The sequence below is a fragment of the Mytilus edulis genome, chromosome 2, assembly GCF_963676685.1.
Source record: "Mytilus edulis chromosome 2, xbMytEdul2.2, whole genome shotgun sequence".
NCBI lineage: Eukaryota > Metazoa > Mollusca > Bivalvia > Mytilida > Mytilidae > Mytilus > Mytilus edulis.
In genome coordinates, this window is record NC_092345.1 from 17,890,689 (window position 1) to 17,907,267 (window position 16,579).

At 33.0% G+C, this 16,579-nt stretch overlaps 1 protein-coding gene across 3 annotated transcripts in view; it reads left to right on the plus strand.

Moving 5' to 3' along the window:
* Positions 1–15: 15 nt before the first annotated feature.
* The window catches only part of LOC139511610 (protein SCAI-like), a 37,971-nt gene continuing 21,407 nt past the window's right edge, over positions 16–16,579 (plus strand). For all 3 annotated transcript variants that reach the window (XM_071298515.1, XM_071298514.1, XM_071298516.1), the window contains exons 1-3: positions 16–130; positions 3,499–3,594; positions 15,227–15,313. In XM_071298515.1, the coding sequence (XP_071154616.1) occupies positions 24–130; positions 3,499–3,594; positions 15,227–15,313 (290 nt within the window). In that variant the 5' untranslated portion in view covers positions 16–23. The remainder of the gene's footprint in view (positions 131–3,498; positions 3,595–15,226; positions 15,314–16,579) is intronic.

A 16,579-nucleotide genomic window follows, 5' to 3' on the forward strand; every position in this document is an offset into this window, starting at 1 on the left:
AATGTAACCACACAAACATCAAAATGTCGGCCACTGACTTGGTGCCGACTATGGATGAGAATGAAAAGAAAGTTGTGAATGAGTTTTGTCACCTTCTTGAGAAATCTAAACAGTTATTCAATGGCCTTAGGTATTTTTGTGTTGTGCACATGTTTCCTTAAAATAATAACTTACTATAGATGTTTGCATGATTACAATATTTCTGACACTAGCTATAGCTAGCATCTGAATTTTCCAAACTCAGAAGCATGACAAGCTGTGCATAAAGATGTAAATCGGTTAAATATTTCAATCATGGCAACAGATCTTAAATGTTAAATATGAGGCAGGTTTTATCTAACTGCCTAATGAGGGACGTAAAAGGGGGGTACCTGCACAGAAGAATGCGAAATAAAAATTATTGCCATTTCATGATGAATGAACAATTTAAAAAAATGTCTTGCACATTGATCTTTTTACTGATTTCACAAAACAAGGTGAATAACAAACCTTTTTCACAGCTGCACGTGGAATAAAAATGGCAAAACATGTTGCACGGAAATAACCCTTTACCACGTTTACCACCCTCCCCTCCATAAAGTAAACAGTAGTATGTTGATGGATTTCTGTTACTGAAGAAACAGGGTTAACTCATCCATACAATGTAGGTCACTTTGTCTTTGGAATTCATGCTAGATCCCTACCTATATCAGGACACAATGCATACCTTATTACATCACAGTAGAAAAAGATTGTTCAATAATGTGATTTACACCTCTTGACCTTGATCATTCAGATTCATAAATAAAGACTTTTTTGAATGAAATCTTATTCTCCTAGCATACAAATTTGTGGAAAAATATATTTTCCTTCAATACACCTTATTTTACATTGTACTTGACCGCCATAAGGCCAAAAATAAATATAGTCTTGTTTCTTGCTACCCGACCGGCCGTTATGTTTTTTTAGTCAAAATGAAATAATCAAAAAAAGAAATAGTGATTTCAAAACAGCAGTCCGACGAGCTAGTCAAAATTTTGATTAAAACTAGTCACAAAATTGTGATTGTAGACAAATAAACCTGTGAGCCAAATCCCAGATTTTTTCCTGACCTTTGCTGTCTTTATTGTTCAGGTAGCACTCCACAGTTAGGTGTGTAGTTTCGCATTTTGGCCCCTGTGGATTTTTCAAATATGAGAGCTAGTGTGCAATAAAATTCATTTTTGGATAGCTGAGTATTAAAATAGCCTTTGTATTGGGTTTATATGAACATCAAGATTATGTAATGTATGTAATATAGGCTGTTTTCTGTATGACAGTCCGTATTTGCATGTCCCTACCATACATTGGTCCGGCAATTATTGTAATGTTTTTTTCCAACTTTTTATCGCACGAACTTTGTGATTGGATTTTACGAAAAAATGAGGCGAAAGACACCCATTTTTTATTTGATCATTAGGAAGATTTATGAAAACAGTTTCTAAAAAGGTATCACTCAAAGGCATTGAAATTCTAGTTTGATCCAAATTTTGAGGGGATATGTGACATGTCCACCCCCCTTTTTGCAATATTTTATGGTAAATAAATGCAGAATGTTGCCATGGATACACATAAAAGGAATTAATTTTCACTCTTTTAACTTTTGAAAATCAAATCTATGGAATATACTGATTACATACATATGCACATGTACAACACAAACAGTTAGATTAATGTATTAGAAATCCAGGAATAGGAGATGATAAAACATTTTGTGGCTCATTTTTAATTTTATTTTCTAACTGTGGAGTGCTACCTCAGTTTATTCAGGTTTATTTTGATTGTCAGACATTTTTTACTTGAAAAGTACATGTACTCATTGGGGAGTGGAAAGAAACAGAAACAATGACATTACTTAACACATTGAAAACCACATGTGTTACAAACATCATGATGATTCTAATCAGAATCCTGGATCTCAAAAGTGCTTTCATAATATCAAAATAATAACATGAATACGAAATTATAATGGAAAAAAAAAATAAAATGAAAAAATAAAATAAAATCATTTTCCTACCCTATTTTCATTGATTTTTTTCTGGCTGGTTGCAGGAAACAAGAATATATATATATTTTTTTTGGCCTAACTGGATATCACAAAGGTTCCATTAAAATTCAATCTTCACAATGGAAAAAATCACAGAAAAGTGATTGTTGTTTGAAGTCAACTGTTCAAGAGGCGCAGGTTCTTTGGGGCAAGCAGCACAGACTTTCAAATAGTGATCTAGATGAGACAGGTGCTACATGTACCTGTGAAAGAGGTTTTTGCACTATTCCAGACCCTCCATATATCTCTTTAAAAGAATAAGATAATATTGTTATCTTCATAGCAATAGAAGATAGGTGAGATCCAGGATAGTTGTCTTCTTAATTAAGAAGTTGAAAAGTCATTATGTGACATTTTTATGCATCTACATCATGTACCTATATAGTACTTAATCACAATTCCCTAATGACAGCAGTGCTGATTGTCAATTATGAGAATTCAATTTGCCAAATAATTCGTGCAATATACCATCATAGTTGTCCAACCACCTGCTAAACATTGGAACGGAAATGACGACGCCCTTTAACGCACGAATGATGTTCACTAAAACCAAAGTTTTTGATGGAAATGCATCGAACTCAAAAGTTGTCCATATATACTGTCTAGATTTCTGAATTTTGTTTGTAAAATTAAATTGAACACAGAAATATTACTATCTAGAAATTAAAGTACCATAATGTTGCCGCCAAGAATGGAGCAGTTGAAAGGCCCTCAATATATATGCTTAAAAAATCAAAACAGAATGGTTTGCAATGAATATTGGTACATGTAAAAAAAAATGTACATGTCTATAATTAAATTATTTTTTTTTAAGACTTATTGATATATTATTTTTATTAACATGATTTATTAAAAAAGTTTTAAAAACATTGGCTGTGTAAATGTATTTATTCTATTAATGAAGATTTGTTTGAACATAAATGTACATTTTAATTAATGAAATGGTGAGTGGATTTGAGATTTATAATTATGACATTCGATTCTTATGAAAAAGTTGAAAACATTGATATTTGTAAAATTGAACATTCAACATACGTGTAGAAATGCAGTATATCCAAAACTATGTCTGACCGACAAAATGTCAGTCGAAAAATCATTCGGTCAGACAGAATGTTTAGGAGTTTTTGGTTGAATATAATGAAGAAAAATTAAAATTTCTTTTTCTGTCAGTATAACCGAATAAACCCTAAAACAGTTTGACACAGACTGGAAATGGTAGATTGTCTGCACTGTACATGTATAGCAGTAATTTTACTACAGAGATCAAGAATACCAAATAATTACCCTTCTAGTTGAACTCTAATTACCTTAGTCATGTACATGTTAGTACAGATAGATTTAAAAATATCATCACCCGAATCACAATATTTAAGGCCATTTGTTTTATTATCTCACTTTTTTTCTAAATTTTAAATATATTTATTTATTTTCAGAGACCTCCCTCAGTATGGACATAAACAGTGGCAGTCATATTTTGGTAGAACTTTTGATGTATATACAAAACTTTGGAAATTTCAGCAGCAGCACAGGTAAGAGTTGTTTTGCAAGGGTATACTGAAATTGTCTCCCTTGTCAGATGGTGCTCATGGATGCTAGAGTGAACTTATATTGTCTCCCTTGCCAGATGGTGCTCATGCATGCGAGAGTGAACTTATATTGTCTCCCTTGTCTGATGTCAGATGGTGCTCATGCATGCGAGAGTGAACTTATATTGTCTCCCTTGTCAGATGGTGCTCATGTATACGAGAATGAACTTAAATTGTCTCCCTTGTCAGATGGTGCTCATGCATGCGATTGTGAACTTAAATTTTCTCTCTTGTCAGATGGTGCTCATGCATGCCAGAGTGTACATTGTACTTTTAAAAATTGTCCCTCTTTCAAATAGTTGTCATGCATGCGAGGGTGTACTTAAATTGTCTCCCTTGTCAGATTGTGGTCATGCATACTAGAGTGTACACATTCTACAGAATAAGTGTAACAACATCTTAAACTGTCTCAAAAATTTTGCAATCAAATATTGGTATCATGTCGTCGTAGTCGTCAGTGTTGTCCGAAGACATTAGGTTTCCGGACAATAACATTAGTATAAGTGAATAGAAATCCATGAAATTTACACACAAGGTTTATAACCACAAAAGGAAGGATGAGATTGATTTTGGGAATTATAGTCCTAACAATTTAGAAATCAGGGGCCAAAGAAAGGGCCTAAATAAGCATTTTTCTAGTTTGCAGACTATAACTTGTGGAATGGTGTATGAATCTATTTGATATTTTACCACAAGTTTCTATACCTCGAAGGGATGGTAGGATTGGCTTTGGGGGTTATGGCTCAAACCGTTTAGGAATTAGGGGCAAAAAACGGGAAAAACAAGGGTTTCCTGGTTAATGGACAATAACATTAGTACAATGTTAAGTTTGGATTACCTCCCTTACACCGCTTTTAAAGTATGTATAAAGGAATGTTGTATTGTAATGAGGTGATTAGCTGTCAGTTTATTTTTAGAAGTTACTATTTTAAACATGCTTACTTAGAAATATTAATTTAAGCCGTGATTATGTATGTCATTTTCTATTTTAAATTTCCCTATCTATTAACGTTAATCTAACCTTAAAAAAACCGAACCCCATCAACACCGAATTCCGAACACTTTTTGAAGGCTCGTTAGTAAATATGTATTTAAAGATTACCTGTCAAAATCGATCGATTGCAATCAAAACAAAAAAGTATTTTTAATTATTTCATGATTTAATTAAACAAACACAGGATGACAGAGTATCCCCGAGGGTATTTGAGTTTAATGAAATGGTGACTTGTTATTACAAACTAATTAGCATGTTTGTGTCTATGTATTCAGTGATCAAATCTTTTTTTTTTGTGTAAAGAAGCGTTAAACTGGTCCGCTGCCCTTATCGCTGAAAAGGACAAGAATGGACCTTTCCCTTAGATCAACTAAATGCACGTTACTCAAATATTTATGGCCACAAACTCGTTACTGCCATTCAGTAGCTAGATTGTTTAATTAAATAATAGTTTTAAAGCGTTTCACTGGATTAAGAAGTCGTACAACACAACAAGGTCAACGGCATTCAAATTATATTTACGGGATGCCGGATTCCCTTTAGAGGCCTAATATGGACCATAATTTGCTATTGGGCTCGTTTCCTATAACGATAGAAAAGTGATAAAAATGTGTATTACTGTAAGAAAAGTTGTAACTACATCTAAAGATGCCTTTATTTTTATCAACATACAAGTGTATGCTACTCTTCCCTAGAAAAAAAATTGAAATTAACAAATTTCAAAGATTATACGACCGTATTTTTGTGTCGTTTCTCGCGTTACTTTTTGCTTCCGAAGTGCATAACACTGACTGATTTATAGATAATCGTCATCGACAAATTCGTAACTTTTGCTTTCAAATAATAAAGAACATCGACCAATAAGAATAGTCAGAAGAAAATGCCGAGAACTATAAGTATTTCTGTAGCAGGTGTAATAACAGTAGCGTTACTTTGGTTTCCGATTTCGTAACGCAAATTTTAAATGATGTAATCTGCTTTGTTGTAATAGAATTCTTTATAACAATATGCAAATATGAACTCTCGCGAGATGTTCAAACAGGTAAATCATCTAACAGGTAAATCAGAGATGATTTACATTCTAGTTTTGTTCTTTGTAATAATTAAGTTAGAAAATGACGTTATCGTTATGCGTTACATTTCACACGAAACAGAAGTCCAGTTATTTCCTTTTTTTTTATTAAAATTGTTTTTGTCGTTAAGTTCTAATCATTTCCGGTCATACGTGAAACATGTGACTAACATGTGATCACGCCCTTATGGCCAGATATATGAAATACTAGGTCTAAACATTGTTTTTGTTTCCAACGGGATGTTAGCAAACATAATCTGTAGACTTGTTTCGTCTTGTTTAAAAAAGGAAAATACAATTTTCAAAGAGATTGCGCCTGGGGTCTATTATTTTTCCTATGTGCATAATGTTACATACGATCTTGTGTGAAAATAAATGCCCAATGACTTGACAAAATCGATTTCAGATTTGACAGACGTTATAATACACTTCGTTTCCGGATAACGATGTAAAGGGTCCTTGGAAAATTCAATCGACATTACGTCTCTTATCATTGTACTGATGCTCGTTAGATTGATTTTGCTTCAGCAGTAAATATTACTGGATATTTTAGGTGAATAAAGATAATTTAATAAAAAATACATGTTAATATACCGTTACACTTGGAATGTACAAAGTTGGTATCTTTGTCACAATTTTTATTTATTTTTTTTTATTCATGTTCTACAAACACTTTTCAGAAACGCAATAAACTTGTCAAAGGAGAAGTAAACTTTTACTATGCATGACTTGAAAGGAAGTGCTTTATTGATTTTAGCCCACTAAAGTAGGTTAAAATGTGGAAACCATGTAGATGGTGGACAGGTCACAAATATCACATGGTGCCTATTTTAAAGATTTTAATTCCAAGTTAAAAGTTTTTTTCTTTACTGGATTTAAAGAATTTTACATTGCCAATGATTTGGAATAAATTGTATATAACTGGAATTTCAAAACCAAATATAAATACATTTCTTTGGCTAAAACATCAAGATACAACGATTATGGTATCCTGTATCAATGAAGAAAATATGGAAATTTCTGAATAAATTGTACTAATTGTTTTCAAAACAAGCATATATTTAGGAGTTTTATAATACTGTTACATTTAAGATGGATTTTAAGAAAAAGTATACTGTTCAGATTATTTTAAGCAGATTTTGCAATAAAATAAAACTAAAAAAATGCTTTCTGTTTCTTATGGTTTCCTGACCACAGTGTAGACACTATTCTGTACGCTATCCGGAAGTCGCGATTTTCGAAGCGATGATTTCCAACTGGCTAACAGGACGGTTTTGCCTACGGTAACTTTTCTCATCATTTGTTTACTCCTATATCTACAAAGTGCTTTGAATATCTTCAAGGTATATATAGCATCATAAATATGAGTTACTGTAACAAAAACATGCATTAGAATATAAAATATACGCGTGCATCACATCAACTTGGTACAAAAAAGTGAAATCGATGGACAATTTTGCTCTCGTAGCACAAAGCAAATAATCTTTTATTGCAAATATTTGCATCAGTTTACAGTTAAGTATATACTGTTTCAATATTCTTCTCGTATTTAAGTAGAATATTCGTATTTCCCATAAAAAATATGTTTTCTTTGAGGATCCCAAAATGAATTACTGTACGATCAGTCTAGAACTGACTGTATTCTAGAAGCGATTTCAGATTTTTTGACTGTATGACCAGTCGTGATTTTGAAGAAAAAACAACAGCAAGATGAAGGTATATACGTGTATATGTGATATAATGAACTATCCAGGGAACTATAACGTGTAATTACTTTCATTAGACAATACAAATATATTTCTGATGATTTTTTTAGATGGCAAAATAACTGTATTTTTGTTCCATCAGTCTTATCTAAAATCAAATGCCTAAAAAGTAATACATGATTCGCTGGTGGACTTTGTAATAGTGTATCGTTACAGTTATCTGTTTATAGCTATTACATTTTTAAAGATTATTTACACCGTCCTCCGTTGACCAATTGATGATAACATAAATCAAGCTTGTCTCTTTTAAAATAACAAAAAATGGATAAAAACAGCTTTGCGTAGGGGGTTAATTCATATGATATAATTTTGGTAAGTTTACAGAAATAGAAGGTCTATAATGCATTAATCGAGTAAAAATGGAGCAGTTTGTTTGAAATACCTGATTGGTGCCCCCGTATAATGCAATGTTCAAGTCCGTATCTTATATAAAGTAACCCCATAAAAGATTTTTACTAAAATTCGAAATAGACGGTGTACAATACAGTCATTAAACGGGAAACTCCACACTAAAATTTACAACAAAAGAGACGATTTTTCGTTTCCTATTGTTAATTTTCCATTTTTAGATGGTGATGTTCCTTTGGCACCATCTTACGGTGTTTATATTTCACAACTTGTTCGCTATGCCCGTGTCTGTTGTGACGTTTTTGATTTTAACGAACGCAACCTATGTATTACTGGTAAATTATTAAACCAGGAATATCGTTACCATAAATTACTTAAAACCTTTACTAAATTTTTCCATAGATATAAAGATTTGGTTTTGAAGTTTGATTGTACCTGTAGAAAACTTATTTCAAACGGGATAGCACATCCTCATTTTTACGGAAATGTTGTTAACCGTGCCCGGAAATTTAGAAATGATCCATGTAAACTTGTCGCTCCTTTAATTAAACTTATTCTAAAAGGTTACCTATTCAACACTGTAAAAAGATCATTGAATATTGTTTTTATTGGTATAAATATTGATTTTGTTATCAGTAAATTAAAAGCTAACTAAATATTACTAGTATGTTATATACATATACATATTCATGGATCTACAATCTGTCGATACCTGTAACTTGGCATTTCACAAGGTCATGTTTTTCTCTGGCTGTTTATGACGTCTTTACACTAAATCCATTGGATGTTGGATGTGTACGGATTGATAGTTTAGTCTTAGATGCATGATTTTTTTATTAGTTGTTAGTGGCTTTGAACTAGCTGTCAGATAACTGCGAGTACTCTCAGATCTGTTCATTGCGTCTTTTTGTGTCGGGATCTATAAGTACGCGGCCACGTCCACTTGTATTTTTGTCCATCTGATGAGTTAAGCCTTTTTCAACTGATTTTTATAGTTCGTTCATATGTTGTACTGTTATATCACTGTCCCAGGTTAGGGGAGGGTTGGGATCCCGCTAATATGTTTAACCCCGCCACATTATTTATGTATGTGCCTGTCCCAAGTCAGGAGCCTGTAATTCAGTGGTTGTCGTTTGTTTATGTGTTACATATTTGTTTTTCGTTCATTTTTTTACATAAATAAGGCCGTTAGTTTTCTTGTTTGAATTGTTTTACATTGTCTTATCGGGGCCTATTATAGCTGACTATGCGGTATGGGCTTTGCTCATTGTTGAAGGCCGTACGGTGACCTATAGTTGTTAATGTCTCTGTCATTTTGGTCTTTTGTGGATAGTTGTCTCATTGGCAATCATACCACATCTTCTTTTTTATATTATCATTTATGATAAGGAATCCGAATAAGATTAATTAATAGTTAAATCAGTTACAGATTCAAAAAAAAGGGATCCGGCAGTTTGAAACCCTTTTTTAACTATTAATGCATTTGTATGGGAACATATATTTAAAATCCCCTTTTCTCCTGGATTGGACCCCCTCTCCATTTAAAAATGGCCGGAACCCCCAATGTAGATAAAGTGGTTTATGAGGAGACACGCCTACAAAACCGGCGAAACATATTGTACCGGTCCAATGGACGAACGGAAAGACAGACTTCTTTATCACTATAACCCCCCGCTTGACAAAGTGGTGTACAATTGAGTGTCAAAGAGACAGCTCTACATCTTAAACAAAGTGAAGGAACTGTGATCAATTATAGGCTACAGTACGGCCTCAAATGTGTGTAAATACATGCATTTTTATATAACAACTAAATCTTTGTGTTTGTACAATTTTAAGTATAACGGAGGACATTTCTGAAACTTATATACTAGTATACATCAAACCTTACAAAGCAACATTTAAACATCCTTATACTTAATGTAGTAAGTCGAGTACACCCTATTTAGCTAAAAAAATGTTTCATAAGTTTTCAGGATGTGAATGTATTGAAATATATTTGTGTTATTTAGAAAAATGCCACCTCCTAATGTATCGTAAATAACTTTGAAATCACCACTAGAATACAGTGACATATAGACTGATCATACAGTTTTAAAATATACAAGCGAGACTGATCGTACAGTGAGAAATTCAAACAAGTGTAATTTTCTTAATCTTGCTTCAAAGATCTGGTTGAAACTTTTACCACCACTTGAAATATACTTCATTTAGTTAATTAAGTCTGGTTTTTACGTTAATTTGTACATTAAGAGGGTAAAAAGATTGTTTTTAGGTTCGCCGACTGATTTTTCTTAGTGATGCACTTGAAAATCTCTTGATTAAGGCAAAGAATGAAAGATACGAATAATGAATGTGCGGAATTTAATTCTAAACCCTTTGAGAATATCGATGTCGGCTGAATTAATCATTAAGCAATTGCAATGTACAGATGATCAACTTACCGTTTAATTCAGTATACCCATCAAATTTAAAATGTGATCCAAAAAGTTCTCGCTTCGAAAATCGCGACTTCCGGATAGCGTACAGAATAGTATCTACACTGTGCTGTCACGTTTAAAAAAAACTTTAATTTAACATTGAAAATAGATTTTAAATATTAACATGAAGCAAGTAACACTAGTAATGGTGTTCATTTATGTCTTTTGAAATATATCGTGCAAAATAAAGAAAATAAAGATTGGTTTTCTATTTGGTTTCCTGTCACGTAAACGGTGAATCAAAATGTATTAATTTTTTCTTGAAAAACTCAATTGTTCCGATCCATTAATACTATTCTAACACCAACACAACCCACAGAATAAAAGTTAAAGTTTTAGAACTTTTAAAAAAGGATACAAAAAGAAAACAAAGGCCGAATACCAAATTATGGTCCATATATAATATCCAGATGCTCCTGCAGACTCTCATTAGCTATTTATCAACGATGAAGTCCGCGAATAAACTGGACCCCTGCTGTTGTTTCGCTCTTATCTTGTGGCTAAGTATCAATCAGTGGGTGGCCAGTTTAGTCTGAGAACTCGTGTGTACAGATAATTGAAAATGACGATCTCGATTCAACCACAGACTCGTCATTTGGCAGTGACTGAGAATCTGAATTGGTCAGTGAATTAATAGATGAGCAAATAATTATATTAAGCAAAATCGCTCCACGTCGGACATCATTGAACCATTAATACCTTTACACAACGAGGAGCGTGATTGCCGGAGTGGTGTTTTATTAATATATAAAAAGGAACAATATGTCTATCTTCATCTACCTAGATTTTTACATTTACATCTATATCATCATGAAAATAAATTGTTGTCTGTGTGTCACCTATCGTCCCTTGTCAGTATTAAGTGTCAAAATTATTTTGGTGTCGACTTCCGTTTACCTCTTCCATCCGAACACCTGTGAAAACCGAACAAAACCTAAAGTACCGTGGGTGTTCAGTTTGGACAGGTTTCACTGTATAAAAATCCGTTGAAAAATAGGTTTGACACAGAATAACTGTTGTTAAAGAACTTAGAATTGGTTATAAGATTTAAATTTATAGTCAAGTTTTTTGCTGTTACGAATTGACCCCCCCCCCCCCCAAAAAAAAAATTAAATTACTCCCCCCCTTTTTTTGCTTTTGTGCAATACACTATGCTGTTGCAAATTATTCCCTCCCCCCATCCCCCTTCCCATTTTTGACAATTAATTCTTTCCATCAAGATATGGTCAGGATCTCAATATTGAAATTTCCAGTGGAGTTTGCAACCATAATTATCCATTTAAAATTTTGTGGGACTTTGAAAATTGTTTGGTTTAAACTGAAATTCGGTTTTATCAGGGTTCGGTTTCCCCAGGTTTCACTGTAGTTCGTTCTTATGTTGTACTGTTATACCTCTGTCCCAGGTTAGGGCCGGGTTGGAATCCCACTAACATGTTTAACCCCGCCACATTATGTATGTATGTGCCTGTCCCAAGTTAGGAGCCTGTAATTCAGTGGCTTTTGTTTGTTTATCATGTTTATGTGTTACATATCTGTTTTTCGTTCATTTTTGTTCATAAATAAGGCTGTTAGTTTTCACGTTTGAATTCTTTTACATTGTCATTTTGGGGCCTTTTATAGCTGACTATGCAATATGGGCTTTGCTAATTGTTGAAAGCCATACAGTGACCTATAGTTGTTAATTTCTGTGTCATTTTGGTCTCTTGTGGAGAGTTGTCTCATTGGCAATCATACCACATCTTCCTTTTATTCCCCATTTATTATGCCCCATTTATGGGCATTATGTTTTCTGGTCTGTGCGTCCATCTGCACGTTCGTTCGTCCGTCCATCTGTTCATCTCGCTTTTGGTCGAGGTAGTTTTTGATGAAGTTGAAGTCCAATCAACTTGAAACTTAGTACACATGTACCCTATGATTTGATCTTTTTAATTTTAATGCCAAATTAGAGGTTTCCCCCATTTTCATGGTCCACTAAATAGTAAACGATGGTATGGTTGGGGAATCTGTGTACTGGGGACACATTTTTGTTTTTTATTTATGGGCATTATGTTTTTTGGTCTGGACGTCCGTCTGTACATTCCTTTGTTTGTCTGGACGTTAGTCCAGCTTCAGGTTAAAGTTTTTGATGAAGTTGAAGTCCAATCAATGTTCCCTATGATATGAATCTTCTAATTATAATACCAAATTATCGATTTTATCTCATTCTCACGGTCCACTGAACATAGAAAATGATGGTGCGGATGGAACATCCATTTACTGGGGACACATTCTTGTTTTATATGTGTCAAATATTAAATACAATCCAATTCAGACCTATATCAAGCACGAATATTGTGTCCATTTTTGTCCCAACTGTTCAGGTTTGGACCTCTGTACTAAGTCCTATCCAGCTGTGCTTAGCAAAGCAATACAATATTAAATATCAGATTTAACATTTGGGATTATTGGGACTTTTACTAGTTGGTCACATGAGTTTGATTGAAGCATTATATTTAAGACAAGCTAAAAGGAGGATGGGTGCATGATTTGCTCATTGCACAGCTCTTTATTTCAAATACAAACTACCCGGTAGTCATGATAAAATTCACTACTCCATGTACTCTGGGGCTTGATATTGTTGGCTAAAGATTCAGATTGCTGAACCTAAAAACTACAGCTCCCAACTATAAAAACGATATACATGTACATAATGTACATGTAGGAATGGTTGAAACTTTGGACCCTGTTATGTGCTTTATTTTGATAAGCAATAAAGGCTTAAACAAGTTGGTTGATATTAAAAGGGGGAGGTTTGAGATCTTTAAAACACAGTATTACTTTCCCACCCCCACATTTTCATATTCCTATCCCAAGCCAGTAGCCTGGTTAATAGTTTTTTTATGACATATCATAAGTTTTTATACAACCACAAATATTTTTGCGTCGTATAATGGTATCATGTTGTTGTCTGCGTCTTCGTCGTCCGAAGACGCATTTAGTTTCCAGACAATAACTTTAGTTTTAGTGAATTGGTGTCTATAAATTTTTACCAGAAGGTTCAATACCACTAAAGAAAGGTTGGGATTGATTTTGGGGGTTATGGTCCAAATAGTTTAGGAAATAGGGGCCAAAAGGGGGACTCAAAATAAGCAGTTTTGTAGCTTTCAAACAATAACTTGTGTTTTAGTGTATGAATCTCTCTGAAATTGTACCACAAGTTTCCATACTATGAAGGGATGGTTAGTATTGACTTGGGGGGGGGGGGGGGGGGGGGTATGGCTCAAAATGTTTTGGAATTAGGAGCAAAAAAAGTTTTTTTCTGGTCAATTGACAATGAAGACAATTTAAAAGCAGTGTAAGGAAGGTAATTCAGAAACATTTAACATACAATGTTAGGTATGTGTGAATTTACCTCCCTTACGTACACTACTTGTAATTTATATATAATAAAATGTCAGGTTTTGGACTAAGTGCAAAAAAAAATGGGGATAGGTAGTAGTTTTCCAATTTTTTTTTCCAAATTTCTCAAATTCAAAATTTTTTAAAAGTTTGAACAAGAAATCTTTAATTGCACAATATTGGGCAATAGATTTGTAAGATCTTGACATTTGTTTTGTGTCAGAAACCCATATTATGTCAAAAATTTGATCACAATCCAAATTCAGAGCTGTAACAATCTTGAATGTTCTGTCCATACTTGCCTCAACTGTTCAGGGTTTGACCTCTGCAATCGCATAAAGCTGCACCCTGTGGAGCACCTGGTTTGTTTTGGAGAATATGGTTTTAATGTGTTTCTGTTAGATTTATTGACTCCTTTCCAAGACTAAGGACAATTTAGAGCTTGAACTATAATTTAGGCAGTCACACCTGTCTATTGATGAAGTCTATGTTGCCCTCTACATGAGGTGTCATTTGTTTATATTTTTATGTTTGGCTGTTGTTTATTTGACGTATAATCCACATGTACTGCTTTGAAAAGAGATACATTAGTTTGGAAAATGTTTTGAGCTATTCGAGCACTGTATATTCATGTATTTTTGTGTGAACCAATTTGTGGATTGATGAAAAATTTGAATTTCATGGTTAGCCAAAGTCTGCATATAATTATGCCTTATAGGAAAGAATTACTTTGTTGAATACCTTAATTCTTAGTTCACATATATAATATACATGTATATCATTGAGGGCCATGAAAAATTTGTATCCAATGAAAAATTATGAATGCACAGTAAAAATGTATAGGTCCTATATTTATGCAAACACTCATCGCCTGGTGATACAATTGTATTTTTAATGCCCCATTTATGGCCATTATTTTTTTATGCCCCATTTTTTGACATTTTGTTTTCTGGTCTGTGCCGTGTGCATCCATTCGTCTGTCTGTTCGTTCGTTCGTCCATTTGTTTGTCTGTCCCGCTTCAGGTTAAAGTTTTTGGTCGTGGTTAAACTTTTTGGTTGGTTTAGTTTTTGATGAAGTTGAAGTCCAATCAACATGAAAATTAGTACACATGTTCCCTATGGTATGATCTTTCTAATTTTAATGCCAAATTATAGATTTTATCCCATTTTCACGGTCCACTAAACATAGAAAATGATAGTGCGGAGAGGGCATCCGTGTATTTGGGACACATTCTTGTTGTAAGATATATTGGTGGACCAAACTTATCATGCTATAGTAAATTACTAAGGGTTTTCTACCTCAGGCCCAGGACTAGATATTATAACATTTACTGTGTTAATGGTAAAACCTTTCAGAATTTTTGATCCTCAATGCTCTTCAACTTCTTACCCTTTACACTTTTTTGATTCAAGCTTCACTGATAAGTCTTTTGTACACAAAACATGAGTTTTGGTGTACATTATAATTTATAAGTCTGGTATCTTTGATGAGTTTATTGTACAGTTATATATATATGTTCCTTATACATTTGTTTTTCAGACAAATATTAGATACAAAGTATGGTTTGAAGAGATGGCAGATTGGAGAAGTGGCATCAAAGATAGGGCAGCTATATTATCACTATTAGTGAGTATTTTGTAGCAGTAAAGATGGATGCAACTAAGATACTATTTTTGCTAAAAATGTGTACAACGGGTCACAAGAACTTATTATTAAGTTAATGTACTTGAAAAGTAAATTGAACAGTGAAATATTTTAAAGTAATAAAATGCTGAATCCTGAGTCATGGAAATGTTTCAAATTGATATGTTTCAAATATTTATATACCAAAGGTTTTGTGTATATATAAAATGTGTCTTTAGATTAACCTCCAAATTTGACAATATATACATCTGATTTTTAAAAACATGAAAATATAAAAGAAAAAAAATAGCTGTTTCTTGTCCCTTTGCTGAACCATAAACCAATTTATCCACTTCCCCCTTTTTCAAAGAAGATATGTTTTTACTACCAATTATTTGCAGTCAGAGAAACATACATGCACTGCAATGCTAGATGTCTTAAATTGCTGCAATAGCTAATACAATTACTAAATGTTATTGAACTGTTTTCACCAACACCTACTCAAGGAATTCTGGAAATTCCTGATTTTGTTTTGTAAATTTTGTTTTTGTTCTATTTATGGAAATATCAAGGATTGTCTTTGAAAAGGATCAACATTTATAGGCTTTCTAAAATAAAATGTTATTTTCAAATTAATTTATTACAGTTACTAAACGCAAAAAGTAAAAAAATATTGCAAAATGAATGGACTTTTTGACATATTATAATGTAGCTTTAAAATCCAACAAATTTCTGTCCAATTTCAATCATTTCTGTAAATGCATTTGATTTATAGTGAAAAAGATAATGAAAATAAAAAATTAATATGAGTACGGTTTGTAATTATATTAAAAGCCTTCAGTGGAAGACTTTCTCTCATTCTATACTGTAGTACAGACTGTTACAGTATAAATATATGTTTACAAAAAAAGATAAGTTATTATCGGCATCATATAATGACTAATTCACACGTAATCTACACATATTATTGGATTTTGTATCAATAGAGGGATATATTTGAGAAAATTATGACGAGCTTGTATCCCATATCAAACTATATACTATCTCTGTAGCATTAATTATGGATACTGTGATCAATAAACAACAAGTAGAGTAATTTTGTACGTAATTGATTTTTTAGTCTGTAAAGTTTAGCGACATTAGCTAGTATGAAATTACAATACAAATAATTTTGCTTAAGGGCAATAATTAGGTCATACAGCTGTAATTGGTGTCTTAGTAGTTCAATATCATTGAGATAATTAGGTCATCATGTATTTAAGTTGGATT